At 42.0% G+C, this 15,637-nt stretch overlaps 1 protein-coding gene across 4 annotated transcripts in view; it reads left to right on the top strand.

Annotated features, from left to right (window-relative positions):
• SOAT1 (sterol O-acyltransferase 1) overlaps positions 1 to 15,637 on the top strand; it is a 31,238-nt gene that overhangs the window by 7,136 nt on the left and 8,465 nt on the right. For all 4 annotated transcript variants that reach the window (XM_064148152.1, XM_064148154.1, XM_064148153.1 and 1 more), the window contains 6 exons: positions 5,266 to 5,324; positions 10,747 to 10,895; positions 10,991 to 11,050; positions 11,457 to 11,564; positions 13,611 to 13,893; positions 14,895 to 14,973. In XM_064148152.1, coding sequence (XP_064004222.1) covers positions 5,266 to 5,324; positions 10,747 to 10,895; positions 10,991 to 11,050; positions 11,457 to 11,564; positions 13,611 to 13,893; positions 14,895 to 14,973 — 738 coding nt within the window. The remainder of the gene's footprint in view (positions 1 to 5,265; positions 5,325 to 10,746; positions 10,896 to 10,990; positions 11,051 to 11,456; positions 11,565 to 13,610; positions 13,894 to 14,894; positions 14,974 to 15,637) is intronic.

Here is a 15,637-nt window from a genome sequence, read left to right on the forward strand (position 1 = left end):
CATTCCTTCCTCAGAAACCAGAAAAGGATTAGAAGCATCTCTGGAGACTGGCCTGCAAACAAGCTGTGTGGCATATCTCTGTTTGGTGTCAGTAAGCCTCTTTGGTAATGCTGGTCTTTGAAAGTGGTTGTTATCTTGAGCAAAGAGGTTACTATTGATCATTCTCAGTGCAGAAGTTCATGGTGCTGCCTGAATTATGTGCCTACTGATAGGTGGAGGAGGGAGCTCCAAAATGTGGAGCAGCTTGGGAAGCTTTAGGTTTGCTGTCTGACTCACAGCAGTAAGTGTTCATTGTATCAACAGGCTGTTTCTTATGGATTAGTGTCTTTGATATTAAGCTGTGTAAATGGAGTGTCTTGGGTGCGTTGCCAGGAGGTAGATCCTGGCTTGTCTGGCTGGATTCTGGTAATTGCAGGCTGTCTCATGCAACCTGTGGGCCTGGTAAAGGCTGAGCAGTTTCTTGTGAAGAGCTTGTGGACATGATAGCATGACATAAAGAATGCTGGCGTTTACTACTGCTAGGGAAGAGGTCCTTTGGGTGCGCTGTCTCTGCAGAAAAGACTCTTTAGACTGAACTCCTTGCCCAGCTGTGTGCAGTGACCTCTGGTCTATGTGTTCGTTAAGCAGATCAGCTGCACTCTCAGTGCAGTCTAGTCATAACTTTCCTCTGTCTGCTGAGTGGACAAATGAGTTGTCACAAGCATATGACTTACTAGCATTGAATTATTAACATATGTTGTATTACACCAGATGTGGAAGTCTTCCCCTCTTTGCAGTAGCCTGGTGCTAGGCTGACTTTAATATGGCTTTTTCTTCAGATAACATCAGTGTTTTCTTTGAATCCAGATATCTGACAGCATTGAAATTCTTTTGCCTGTGTGGCTTTAACAGCTTGAGTGGTAGCCTGACTCATGAAGACAGTACTTTTAAACTCTTAGAACTAAAAGTATTTGGTACAGTCTGCATCTGTGGCCTCCCATGAGGATCCTGAAGCTCTTCTGACATCATTAGGGGAAGATGTTTTCGAACTGTGAGGGGTGTGCTTTTTTGCTCAGGAAGGAGGAGTGGCAAACAGAAGTTTGCTAGTGTGCTTTTCCTAGCGTTTCTGCAAGGAGGCATTTTTGTCTTGAATGCTGTGCAGGGACTGAGATAGCAGGAGTCTCCCAGGGTTGTCCTTACTGCTCAATACTAAGCTCAGCACCACAGTGCCAGAACAGTTTGAATGGCAATGGCTTGGAGTGCTGGGCTGCAGGCAGCTTCTGTGGCTTGCGAAGTTGCTGCAGGCTGAGACTGTAATGCTGCACGCAAGCCACAGCTTCACTCCAATGGCTTATTCCCACTTGTGCCCTTGGTGGTAATTGTGGAGCACAGTGGTTAAATAAATGAATACGTTTTGACACAGTTAATTTTTGAGAGTTTACTTAATGGATTGCTGGCTGTGTCTCAGGTAGAAGCTCTTTCTGTTGAATCCCAGGCTGCAACATTAACATCATATGAATGGGATGCTTTTCTGCAGATCAGTGACATTTGAGATGACTAATGTGTACGAGAGTAGGATGTGAAAGGGACAGTAAGATCCTTCAAGGTAGCTGATACAGCTTTTGTAATGCTTAGGTTATTTTAACAATGAAAAGCTTTCTCAGTGTTCAGGTAGATCTTTTATTAGCCTGGTTTCCTTTGCTTAACGTTTAAATTACTCGTCTGAATTGTGAACCTGCTTGAAATTTGGGTTGTGCAGATGTGTTGTATCCTACAGTGATCAGTTCAGCAAGTGCAAGACAAGTGCTCAGCTCAGGATCTTACCAGTGTATTTGCTGGTGGGAAGAGAACACAATTCCCATTGAGTTTTCTTTCTCCATCTCTGCAGAAAAGGAGTCTGAAGGGAGACTCTCCTATGACTCCCCAAGTGGAGGTTGTAGTGAGATGGGTGTTGGTCTCTCCTACTTAGTAACAAGTGATAGGATGAGAGGAGATGGTCTCAAGTTGCACCAGGAGAGGTTTAGATTGGATATTAGAGGAGACTTCTTTGCTGAAACAGTCTTCAAATGCTGGAATAGGCTTCCCAGGGAGGTGGTTGAATCCCCGTCATCGGAGGTATTTAAAAGCCTTATTGATGCAGTGCTGAGAGACATGGTTTAGCACCAGGTTTGGTAGAGATAATAGTGAGACTTGATGGTCTTGAAGGTCTTTTCCACCCGAAACAATTCTATGATTTTATGTTAAAACTTCTCCCAGTGAGCAAAGCTCTTCCAAGGCAAACCCTGCTTCAGCCTCCTGTGACTCACTATGATTTCATACAAGTCTTCAAAGATTTTCTTCCTTAGTGCTTTAAATAAGGAAGCCATTCCTTATTTAAGGACTTGCCTACAATAACCTTCCTGCTTCTTACACTTCCTATCTTCTTAAGACATGTCCCATCCTTACGTGCTAAGATGTGCTTGCTTCTCTTGTGCAGTCTTGATTCCCATTTTTGTATTGATGTTGTAGTGCCAAGGTGCTACAGAGGGATCCCATCTTTGTTTTCAGTGTCAAAAGAAAAACTAAGATTTGGACTTCTCAGCAGTGCTCTATTGCCTTTAGACTCCAAATCATGTGATGATTCTTTTCTAGAATGACCTTGCAGAACACAAGCATCAGCTTGCACAACAGGGGAGGAATGATTCAGGAAGATAAGTTGTTCTCTAGTACTGCCTTGCACCGTCCCATAAACTCAAGTTGCAACACAGCAGTGCAAAATGAGTTGGTTTGAGGTGGGTTTTCTTCTGCAAGGAAAGCAGAAACAAGCTCACAGGTGATTTTACAAGATGGGGAGATCTTGATTTTGTTTTTTTAAAGCCTTTTAGAAGATTCTGTGTTTCCAGTGTAGTCTAAGCACACCTGCTGGTGTGTGGACAAAAAAAGTGATGGGGGGAACGCTGCATACAACTAAGCAGTTACATCAGCAGGTCACAGTTTGCTCTCACTTCCTGTACAACCATTAAAGCTGTACATTAGGTTTCTGTAAAACTATAGCTGTCTTTAAGGCCCTGTAGTTAAAAAAGGGAGCTTTATTTCCACAGCTAGCTGCTCTTGGGTAGTTACTGTAACTGTGGCTTCAGACGTAAGATCTGGCAAGAAGCACATGGTCAAAGCAGTAGCTGTTTATTTTTAGCTTGGCTTACAGAGGAAACAGTGCAATCCCCGAAGTCTCATGTGTCCTGTCCTCTTGGGCCATGTAGGATGGCTTCACATAAACTTAAGAGTCTTGAAGACTGGCAGCTGGATAAGAGAGACAAATCCTTATTTCTTTGCAGGAAAAAGTTCGTTGTGTAGTCTGATTACCAGCAGATAAGCACAAGATGGTTCTTAGTGTGGTGGTGATGGGGGGTTGTGAATACAGTTGCAGAGTGGTGAGTCATTGAGATGAAGGCATTACAGTTCTGCTGCTTGTGGAACAACATAAATTAGTGTTTTAAATTTACTGGGGAAAGGGCAGGAGAATCCATCTGAGACCAGCAAGCCACATGGACAGAGTATCTTCCACTTCTCCAGTTTCCAAACCGCTGCTGTTTGGCAGGTGTCACAGCATGATGAGCTTAAATGCTGAGGTGTGGGGGGTTATTTATTTTTTTTAATCTTGGAGGTGAGGTGCTTAGCAACCAGGAATTCGTTTCTGTAGAAATGGATCTTTTCATGCAGCCAAAAGTTCATGGTGTTAAGGCTGCTGAGCAATAGGCTGCTGTTACTGGTCTGTGTGTAAGTCTATGACTTGTGCTGCAGCAGTTTTTATAGACAGAAAAAGATCTTCCTGTTTGATTTGAGCAGGGAGAGGATTAATGCTGACAACTGAACATAGCTTCATTGGACATAAAGTTTCTTGTTTCATTTAACTCCAGTTGAGTCCTTTATGGGAGTCGTATCTGAAGCAGATCTGTTTAAACTTCTTCCAGCTGGTTGCTCATAAGAGCACCTTCAGTCTAGCATGCATCACTAAAGCACTTGCTTCTGTTAAAACCACACGTGGTGTATTTCGTATGCATAGACTCCACACTTCTAAGAGGACAACAGAAGGAGGCTGCACTATGAACTGTGATACTGCTCTGAATCTGTCTTCTTGTCACACAGCAGCACAACATTGACACCTCTACTGCAAATCTGTTAGCTCACGCTTGGTTGGAAATGTCACTATAGAACTATTTCAGTATCTGCTTTGTCTAAAAGTGGTAGTGTTCTAGATACTGAACACGAAAATTGTGATGCCAGCCATTGTGTTACTGTGTAAGGTGCAGTTGTAATTACCAAAGGGCATGCACAAGGTATGGTTTGTTGCTGTCTTTTCACCCTAACTAGAATTCTGGGGGGCAGATATTACTGCTTAAATCTTGCTTCTCCTTCAGATACGAGGTCTTCTGTAGAACTTCATCTTCTGTGCTGTCCTTCCTGTTGAAGTAAAACACCAGCTTGCTTGCCAGCACTGTACAACCTGCAGACAAACCTTGTCTTAAAACTCAACTAGTTGGAAATGACTGATTTGTGTATTTTCTGCTTGATGTGGTAGAGACATCTCAGATCTGTATAGTTCTGTATACAAAAGAATGGTAATATTTGAGGCTTTATGTAGTAGCCAGTGGTATGCCAACAAAGTCAGATGTTCATAGCATGGTTAGAACTGACTTGTTTGCTCAGCAGTCAAATGTACTGAGGAACATAGCGAGACTGATGTCTAGCACTCTTCCTGAGGGATGACAGGAGTGGGAGTAGCCAGGTTTGAATACCTGAATAACCTTCCAACTTGCATTTCAGCCTGTCTTCAGAGCTGTTTACTTTGTTTTACAGATAGTCATGACCTGTCTGCCTTGCCTACTGGCAATGTGGAGACCTCCAGGCAACCTAATCTTATGTCTGGTTCTCTCTGCACATGATAAAGCTCTGATAAACGATCGGCGTACTTGGTTATGACCTTCTGCGGGTTGTTCTGATTGCTGCTTCAAGGCTGAATATGTTTAGGGACCTTGGGAAGATCTGCAGAGTTGTTGATGCAGAGTAAAGCTTTTGAAAATCCAGCATGTTATCAGCTGCTTACTGCCTTACAGTTCTGAGTGACTGTTCAAAATACTTGGTGATAGCTTATGAATTTCCTGTAGCTTAGTTTGGATTTCATGGGACCCTACAATAAGTCAGAAACCCTAATGAAGAATCAGTGACTGAGCGACTTTCTGTGTGTTCAGGCATGCAACTTGCATCACTGAAATTGCTACTGTTAATTTTTCTGCTTTCCTTCCTTAGGCCGGGTTGATGTTGACCATGTGATAACAAGGAAAATGCAGCTAATAGCAGAAGCTGAGGTAAATATGCTCTAATCCTTGCTTGTGGGAAGGAGGGGGATGATTGACCCCTGAGTGTCTTTTGGAGAGTCCTAGAACACAAATGCCCATCTTGAGACACGGCTGGAATGCAGTGACTTTTATACAGCCTTTTTCTGCTCTTCTGACTTTGCATAGGAGCAACAGCATTATCAAATGCAGTTCTGTCTTCCTTGACCCACATAGGTTGAAGTCCAAAGATAAGAGTGAACTCTGAGGCCTGTAAATAAAGTGGACTCCCTTCACTACTAACTTGGCAGTGCAGCTATGAACTAGCCTGCTCGCATGTTTAGCCTTTAAAATGTGCTGTGTCCTGCAATCCATTGAACTGAAGGGTAGCAAGAAGCCAGTATCCCACAGCTTCTCTGATGACATCATCTGGAGCCCTGGTCCCATTCTTTTTGCCAGTGAGCAATATCCTTCAAGAAAATAGCACTGGGTATTTCTAATGTCATTTTTATCTGTGTGGGCTGCCATTGTCTGAGCTTATGTTGAAGTGATTTATGCCCAAATTAAACAAAGTTGGCTAACAATGAGTTGCACCCTCCTTGTTAACCATTGTTCTGTAGCACTTATGTTCTCCAGGGCAAATTGTCCTGCACTCTTGCTTCACTTTATTGCAGAGAATTCAATGGTAAAGATGAAGTAATCTAATTGTGTCACCTTTGTGTGAATATTAGGGAGTGGATACTTTTAATAAGAGAAAATACTATGCATTATGGAGATGGTTTCCTCTTTAAAAGTTGGTGGATTTTTCATCTTTATAGGTGGTGTGTAACTTAAAACAGATATAATTAGAGAGTATTCAAATGTCTTCTGCAAAAGAGTACTGCTTTTATGCTGAAACTCCTAAAATTGAGCACATAGAAGGATGGGCAGCTCTGAATTTTATTTTGTACATGGTTTATTCTTATAGGGGACATGACAAAGCAAGCCTTGTATCTTTTCTCAGCAGACAAAACCACTGCTGGTCACTGTGTTGGCAGCAGATGCTTGCAGCAGAAAGCTTTCACTGTTCAGCACATGTAGCTTTCTAAGTTCCAGGGAACACTAGCTGTTTGCAAGTGGACAGCTTGATCTTGGATTTCTTTCTTCAGCAATGTCTTATTCCTGAGTTGTTTTCTGGCCACCAACTTTGAGGCACTTTTAGGCAAGAGAATTGCCTGCCAAGAGAATTGAACAAAACCAGCAGTGGCACTTAAATTGCTCCCAAAACATGGGGAGTTCAGGTTTTAAACTCTTGAGTTTTGCACATTTCTTTAACATACCTCAAAACTACAACAATAGCTATAAGGCTAAGTGAAAAAACTCCCATCTGCTGCAAAATTCCTCATCTGCTGCAAAATTCCTGGGAATTCCTGGAGTGCCTGGTCCTTTTTGTTGTGTGACCACTGAAGGAAGACTTGGATTGCAGGTTACCTTTTCGGTGATAAGTATTTGAACTCTAGACAGGGGTTTGCCTTCTGGAAAGGGCAGATCATTGGGAGCATCCACTGATTTAAGTGGGATTTGTATAGGTGCTAGGTGTTATTCATGCATCTGCACTCCAGTCAGGACATCTAGTTCCTCGTTTATCCTAAGCTGCATTGAGAATGATGTGTTTTGTCACTCAGTCAGGGCTGTTTCTGTGACTGAAATGACTAAATCTGTTAGATGAGTGCAGCACTGGGGAACTTCTCTCTATAAAGTAAGACACAGGATTACTTCCCCCATCTTTCTAGGACTTCTCATCAATTACTGGTCACTTTCTGACTGATCCCCCGTTCCTGGTTTTGTACTGATCTGATTGTTTTGTTTAAAGCATAGTGGTGACAGCTGAAAGGACCTCTCCTCTTCCTTGCCTGAGACTCTAAGCACACTTTAGGAAACTCTTGGTTAAATGTTCTGCATGTAAATTTCTGCATGAAAGCTACAAGGAGGATGTCTGTGCATCCATACCTTGTTATGGTGAAGACTGATGGGAGATGTGTTCTTTAAAATTTCATTTCTTGGGTGTGTGGGTGGGATGTCCCTGGCTTAGTGAACACTGCCAGTTAGTCTGGTGGTTGCTCCAGAAGATTGCCCTTTGAATGGCAGTAATGATAACTGATAATAGAGCGTGGTATGTTGTGCACTTTTGCTGTGCAGAATTGGTTACTGTAGAGTCTGTGCTCTAGTTTTATTTCAAGAGAACTCATGCTCTGCTCTGCTCTCCCAATCTAGCTGCATGCCATGTGTTGCTGTCATCTCTGGAGGGTTGTGTTGGGTGGAAGAGGTCTCAGCAGAGTGCTAAGTGAAGGGAAGAGGTAGTTTAAGGAGCTAATTTCTGTTAAACTCTTGCTAAGATAATAGGCTGTAAAATGGGGAGAGACTGGAAAAAAAAAGGATAGATTTTGGAATGAATAGTGCTTTGTTTTCCAGGGAAATTTGAGCAGTCCAAAAGGAGCAGGAATTTCTATTTGACTTTCTTGGTAGGGATATGTGGATGCATGCTTGTAAAAAGCAGGCTGTGCTAGAAAGTGGTGAGTGTCTTCTGTTGTGAGTTGTAGTTCCAAAGTACTCAGTGGTTTGGGTTTTTTTCCTCCTGTTTTTAAAGGAACAAGTCCACGTTTCTTGTAGAAATAACTCTCTCCTCTGCCTCCCAGAAAAGCAATATCTGAGAGCAGCCAGATGGCAAGACTTTCTGGTTTATTGAGTATGGGTGAAGCTTGTTTATTCTATACTGGCAGCTGCCAAGTAGGGGGAAATTGTTTTTATTAAACTCAATATTAATCATCTTCTACTGCAGCTTCTGCTTAAAAAGATCTGTCTAGATCTCTGAAACAGGAGGGTTGCAGAGTTCTGATGCATTTTGTCTTTAGAGTCACGTGTTTTTATGGTCTCCCTTCAGATTGTCCTGTGTTTCCTGCTGAAGTGTTACACTCGCTTACTTGGCTGTTGTCGCATTAAACAGGAGCATTTTTGTAAGAATACCTCATCTGTTTTTGTTAGCCTGCAAGCTTAGCTTAGTTGCTTTGATCTACTGTAGAAAGCCAATTGAAGCATGCTCAGAAAATGAAGGCTAAATGGTGGATGAAAAGTGTCCATTAGTGGAAACAGATTCCTTAAAACATAGTTGTGGAAGGAGGTCTCTGTAAGAGGGAAACCTAACCTCTGCTGCAGCTTAAAGCTAAGAACTCCTGTTTTCTGAGATTTTTCTTCTCTTAGACCTTGTGCCTGTTCCTTTTTGTCTCAACCAGCACTGCTCCAGCATGCTGCAGCATAATAGACACTGAAACAAACTCCTTCTGACAAAGGAGCTCGAGTATCACAAATACCTTTCTGAGGAAGCATCGTTTTTTTTCTCATGACTGTTAAGCTCACTCTTTCCCTCCTTGCAAATTAACTTCTTGTCTTTGTTACTTTTCAGCCTTGAAGATTAGAAAGTAGATAGTGGTCAGGAGTTCTGGGAGCATTCAGGGAAATGAATTTAAGCCACTAATCACTAGATGAAATAATATTCAGTTATGTAGGAAGGCTTGGACCCTGAATCTGGAGCCTAACTTGAAAAATCCCAGCAGAAGGATGGTCAGGCAAAGGTTGCTAGTAGACACTTGCATAAACCCACAAAATACAGTATGCAATTAGATAGGAAGTAATTTCATGAAGGTTGCCCATCCAAGGTACTGAAGATGATGATGGTTATCTGGCAGAGCATTTTCAAATGCTTTTGGTTCAGGAACTTGAGACATAACTTTCTCATCACTAGGCTCAAGTATTAGGTAAACCATTTGATGTCAGGGCTTGAAAATATGGAGCTGAATTCTCAAAAGTCTTCTGAGAATGCCAGACACTTAGGATATTTAGATTCCCTAAGTTCTCACAAAAACAGGAATGCATGCTGCCTTTTTCTTTGCTTGAGGGAATTTCATTTTGCCTGCCTTTTTTCTAGTCAGTAACACCTTGCAGTGTCCAAATCTCAAGTTCCTGTCTTTTTATAAAGAGTAAGAGAATTTGCACTACAACCAAAAGCTGTTCAAAGCTCAGCATATCACTTTTTGCACAAATAAGTAACTTGGAACATTTTATCATTAAGAGAATCTAGTTTTAAGAACTCTGCCTCTGGTGGGAGAAATTAGATCTTTGGAAGTTTGTTGTGAGACTAAATAGCAGATCCAGCAGATGGGAAGTGCAGAAATAGATTATAAATGGTAGTCTTCAGACATGACAAAAGGGATATGAGAACATTTTAGCCTGTTACTGTCTGTTGTTTGAAGATGAATTATAGTCCTTGTCTGGATAACTTATTGAGAGGGTTAAGTAATGTGGTGGTTTTTCTTCAAGGAAAGAAAAATCTATCAGCTAAAGCAAGCAATCTTAGTCAAGGGTAGCCCATGTTTTATCAACAGCTGATCTCTTTCCTTTCTGTAATTTCTTTTTATAGTGACTCTCCAAAAAGATAGTGAAGAGATAGGAGCTTACCTTTGCTTTTTCCCGTGGCCTTGGAAGTCAGTCAAGGTCTCTGATAAACCAGATGCTTCAGAGCTTGCCTTTTTCTAATAAAATGAGAGAAGAAAAATATGACTAGGCTGAAAATGGTACAACTTTGTCACAGGGCTGGGTGATAGGTAGGACTGGATGATCTTGGAGGTCTCCTCCAACGTGGTTGATTCTATGAACTGGCTGTGACAGAGAAGATAACCTGTATAAAGCTGTCTGAGGAAAAGGAAGTGCAGGCAATTCATCAGGGCTGTTCTTGAACTTCAGTCTTGCTTCTACTAGTTTTCTCTCTCTCTCTGCTCAGTCTTAATGTTTAGCCATGTGTTTTGTTGCTTTAGTGACAATTTTTTGTGCATTCTGTAATTTCTGTGATACATAAAAGGTTTCATCCAAAAATTGGTGTAGTGGAAGAGTATATTTGGTTGTTCTTCCTTCAGTCATGTCGTTGACTGCTTTAATGCAGGAGAGCAGCAATGGTGATTGCTTAGCCACAAGCATGAAAGGTCTATTTTAGTTCCTGTAATACTACATAGACTCAAAAGTAAATCTTGTTTATACTTGGTTTATATGCTAAGGATGCAATTCTGGTTGAAAAATAAGAAATGTTTTCTGGGCTCATGTATGAAGTTTAGCTGAACTTTCCTGGCACCATAAGAGAAGTACCCATTGCTGCAGGTGTATATGTGAAGATCAGTATGCTTACTTTAGTCCTCTGTGTTGCCCATTACTCAAAGTCCTGAGGTGTGTGAACAGCACAGGACAAGTCCCTGATCTTATCCAAGTTGGCTCCAACTGTTGGTAAATAGTAGAGGAGTGTTGCCTTCATGTCTTGCTCTGTCCTGCTTTGAGATAGAAAGGAATGTAAATATTAGAAAGGGATATAAATCATTTATGAAAATGTATCCAGAGAGTTAAACAACTTTCTGCTCTGTTTCCACTCTGTCAGCAATTGAAGCCAGTTTTCATGAAGGAGGTGGACAGTCACTTCACAGAGTTTGTGAACAGTTTGGTGGCAAAATCAGCACTCTTGGATTCCTCAGCTTCAGCCTCTGTCTTCCCAGCTTCCTGCTCAGAGAAGGAACTGCACAAAGCCAAGTAAGTTAGTTTTAAATTTTTCCTGTAACAAGGTTATAGGAAGGCTTCCTGGAAGACTTATTTCCTTTCTTGTCTCAAATATTCTCTGTTTGCAGGACCTTGAGGGCCCCTCCAGAACATGGAAAGATCTTTACTGCCAGAAGGTCCTTACTGGAGTGAGTAACTTAACCTCACGTTTGCTATTAAATTGACTGAAAATGCTATTGATAGCAAACTTACATTGCTTTGAGGTACTCTTCCCACCAGCCTCTCCTGTATGTTCAACTCCCTGTGGGCTGATTTCTTCCTACAACATATTTACTACAGCTTGCAGACTTCCATGAGTGTAACCCTTAATTACAGTCCTCCCAGAACCACTGAGATAGTGGCTAATTGTTTTTTGTCTCAGGATAAACCAAGGAGGTGTCTGTGCAGACTGACACCCAAATTATGTGTTAGCTTCAGTCTTTTGAGCTGGGATGGCAGTGATGTCACCTTAGAGTGAAACACTTTGGGAGCTGACATACTGGAGTTTTGCTGTGCTCTGTGACCGGCCTCATAACGTTTGAATCTCTCCTGTAGTGAGCTGTTTGAAGTGAGTCACATCAGGACAATCTACCACATGTTCATCGCTCTTCTCATTGTCTTCATCCTCAGCACACTTTTAGTAGACTTCATTGATGAAGGAAGGTAAGAATGCTCTGGAAAGTCAAGGGCCAGGGCTGGGAAATGCTTGCTTCCAAAGCGACAGATATACGAGAAGCTTCAGAGTGGTGCAGAGAAAAAGGGGAATCCTTCACAGAACTGTAGAGTAGTAGAATTGTTTTGGTTGGGAGAGACCTTTAAGATCATCAAGTTCAACAATTATCCCAGCACTACAAAGTCACCACTAAACTGTCCCTCAGCACCACATCTATGTGGCTTTTAAATCCTTTTGGGGTGGGATTTCCATCTCTTCCTGGGGCAACTTGTTACATGGCTTGATAGCTCTTTCTGTGAAGAATTATTTCCTGATGTCCACCCTCTCCCCTGGCACAATTTGAGGCTACTTCCTCTTGTCCTATCACTTGTTACATGGGAGAAGAGACTGTCCACTACCTTGCTACACAAGATCCTTTCAGAAAGTTGTGGAGAGTGGTAAGGTCTGCCCTGAGCTTGGAAGGGGAGGTTTCAGCTGGACATACTTAAAACACATGTTGGAATGCCTTTTGAAGAGGATATGGTCCTTTCAAATCAGCTGGCTAGATATTAGGAAAATCCTACAGATTGGTGTATTCTCTGGGAATTTTGGACAGCACAGTTCAGCCCAAATTAGTTCATCATAGGCCTGGCAAAAAGGGAGTGGGGTCATCATTGTGTGTGCTCTAGTTCAGTTGAAAATCTTTAATCAAATGGTAGTTTTAAGCTACTTTCCATTGCTTGGAGGAGGACTCTATTCAAACTAAACTCTGTTTAAAACTGACACTGACAGTTCTGACACACTGTACTTGTGCTTAAATAAGAATAGAACTTTTTGGCTTTTCCTGGGGAAAATAATTTCAAGGATACTGGCACAGCCTCTCCAGATCATGCTTTGCAGGTAGCCAGTTCTGAACAAGATTGTGAAAGACTGCTTCCCTAACTCTTGCTTTAAATAGCACGTTTTTGGCAAGCTCTGCTCCATGTACACAAGCAGGATTATGTGTTTATCTTGCTGATTACCTGCTTCAGTGTACGAAACTGGAGCTGTATCTTGATGGTAATCATTGTCCCTCTTGAGTAGGGGTGAGAACAGGCTGGTGCACTACTGAATACCGTTCGTGTGATCCTAACCTAATTGTGTATGAATGCTGGGGGAGGAGAGATCTGCCTCTGAAATCAACAGGACTGCATTCTTTGATAAATAAACTTTAAAAATCCTGGCTAGGTTTGATAATTTGGATCCAGTTTGCAGCTGAATTTCCACATGAGAACAAATTTTGTTGGTGGTGTGCTCTGTACTGTCTTCTCTGACCTTGGTTTAGAAGAGTGGCTTACGTGTAGAAGGTAACCCTGGTGGCTGGGATAGCCAGTAAGCTTGAACGTTCTTTATGTCCTTGTGTTTTAAGCTTGATTAATGATTCGAGTGCCTAATGCACACCAGCTGGATGTCTTTGGACTGACCATCTAATGACCCTAAGCCTTTTGGGAGGACTCTAAACTGAATCAGTGTGGAATGCCCACAAATTTCACAAAGTGGACCTAAACTAGATTTGAGTACCAGATGTTAAAATAGTTCACACCTATGGAGGTGAGGAGAAACTTCTTCGGGTATCAAACTCCTGGGAAGAACTGATTCTTACAATAGTAGTGATGATGTCCTAGGAGTGTTCCATACTTCTTTGGACCCTGGTTCAACAGTGGATCCTTTAGTCACATGCTTGTTCTTAGCAGGGATGAGCTTGAGCCATAGTCTTTAAAGCACATGCTGAGCTTAAAGATGTGCTTAAGCTCCGTGAGATTTGAAGGTAAGCTGTGCTTGGCAGCACTGATGGCACAAGTCCTGCATCTCTTATTTTCTGGTGTGCTTGTGGGTGGTCACCACCTTCCACAGACAGTCCTCTGCTTCTGAGATTAAAATTGCCACAGTTGCTTCTCTCTAGACTGTGAAACAGTTATGATCTGGAAGTTTGGCATTTTGAGTTTGCTTAGTGGAGTAGAAGCACTTCTAATGAAACAACAGACTCTGATTATTGTCTCTTTCCCTGTACCCTCTAGGCTGGTCCTAGGATTTGATCTCTTGGTCTATGTTTTTGGGAAGTTCCCAGTTGTCTTCTGTACTTGGCTGTGCATGTTCTGTGCCACCGTTACCGTTCCCTACAACCTTTTCGTCTGGTGGGCCCAAGGCTACGGCAGTTCCTCCCATCGTGTAATCCACTCGTTCTTCTATGGGATGTTGTTCACGCTCTTCCAAACAGCTGGGCTTGGATTTGGACCAACCTATGTTGCAATTTCATATGCCCTGCCCCCAGCTTCCCGTTTCATTGTAATATTGGAACAGGTAGGTCCCTCCCTGGTATTTTTGGATATATCAAGTGTTGTATTCCCTAAGGAGTCAAGCGCTGCTAAATCAAGCCAGGACTGTCAATGGCCTTTGTCTTTGACTTCAGGACAGACTTACAAGCAGCAAAACTAATGAGTCAAAATTAGATACTAACCTTCATTTTGACCTGGAAATCACTTAGGTTTTTACCCAGCATTTAAGATTTTACATCCATCAAGGCTGAAATTCTCTTTATTTCTAGTTGTCTTGTGAATGCTAAATGCTTGAAGAACTTCTTGTGCTGTAATTCACAAGGAAGTTGTAAGATTCCTGTTCAACAAAAAAAAGAGGGGAGGTGGAAGAGAAGTATGTAGTCAACAAGTGGTTCCTGTTTCCATGAAGCAGCTGTATTTGTCTCGTAGTTAGGACATTATTTGGAGTGGAATTTTCTTTGGGAGAAAGGACTGGGAGAGGGCAAGAGTATGAAGGACTGGTCAGAACATCAGGTTAAAATGAAGATGATCAGAGATGAGTGTAAGCTTAAAGAATTAACTGTGGACCAGCCCTCCTTTTAATCCTTTGGTGTTAAAGAACGCTGCTGGCAGCGATGTGGGGCACCACTTTATTCCAACATACTACAACACATCTAACTTTAAGGACTGTTTTCAAACTGAAACATGCAGGCCCATTGAAACAGGCAGGATTTGCAATTTTAACTTGCTAGTGGCTTGCTGGTGTTATTCAGAGTCCTTGTGTATGCTACGGACTTGTGGGTGTAAATGAGATGTGTAAATCAGACTCTCCTGAGCTGTGATTACTGCACGTTTCACTTTCTGGTGTTTTAAATTCATGTCAGTTAAGCAGGCTTGTGGGCAGCAGAAGCAGCAGCCCTTCCCTTGTCAAAGGGGTAAACTGGAGAGAAACCAAGGTGTTGAAAGGTGGTGTTAAAATGCTTGATCCAATTTTATTAGTAAGTTGGGAAATGAGAGTGTTAAACTGATATCCTCTTGGCCTTACAGGTTCGTCTGGTTATGAAGGCTCATTCCTTCATCCGGGAGAATGTCCCCAGAGTCCTGTCCTCTGTGAAGGACAAATCCAGTGAGTAACCTACCTGTGTATTTTTGACAGCAGTGCATAACCAGTTCTTGGTTTCGCTCTCTTACTCTGAGCTACCCTCACAAATTGGAGAGGTAGGATTTGAGTAGGTGACTTTGGATGGGCAGGTGATGACAGCTTATGCTGACTTTCTGCATCATGGTTTGTCTCAACCTTTTCATTTAGTAATAGTCAATAAGCTAGGCTGTTGTTCAGGTCCAAATCATCTGTGTCTTAAGTCTTGCTTCAGCAGAACTCTCTTATTTCTGCTTTTGGGAGCAAAACATTTGCAGTGACTACCTGCATACCCCCAATTCAATGCTGTAGTTGAGATGACAGTAATCACAGAAGCTCTTCCAGCAAGATGTGCAAGAGCTGAGCGGGAACCCAGGCGTTGATACAGCCCTTACAGCTTTGTCTTCCCTAAGAGTAAAAGAAATGTAGTCTCAAAATCTGACTTGTTAGTCACCCTCACTTGTTAACTGTACTTCATGATGTGGTGATTCTATCTGATAGGTTTAGTTTTATTCTCTGCAAATCCCATACCTTTACTTCCAGACTAAGGTTTTCTGAGGTTAAAGAAGGGTTTGGTGTTGTAAAAAAGTACCGGGGAAACAAAGTGAACTCAGTAAGCAAAAAGATTGTAATGTGTCTTTATTTTGTTTTC

This window comes from Pogoniulus pusillus, chromosome 8 (assembly GCF_015220805.1).
Source record: "Pogoniulus pusillus isolate bPogPus1 chromosome 8, bPogPus1.pri, whole genome shotgun sequence".
NCBI lineage: Eukaryota > Metazoa > Chordata > Aves > Piciformes > Lybiidae > Pogoniulus > Pogoniulus pusillus.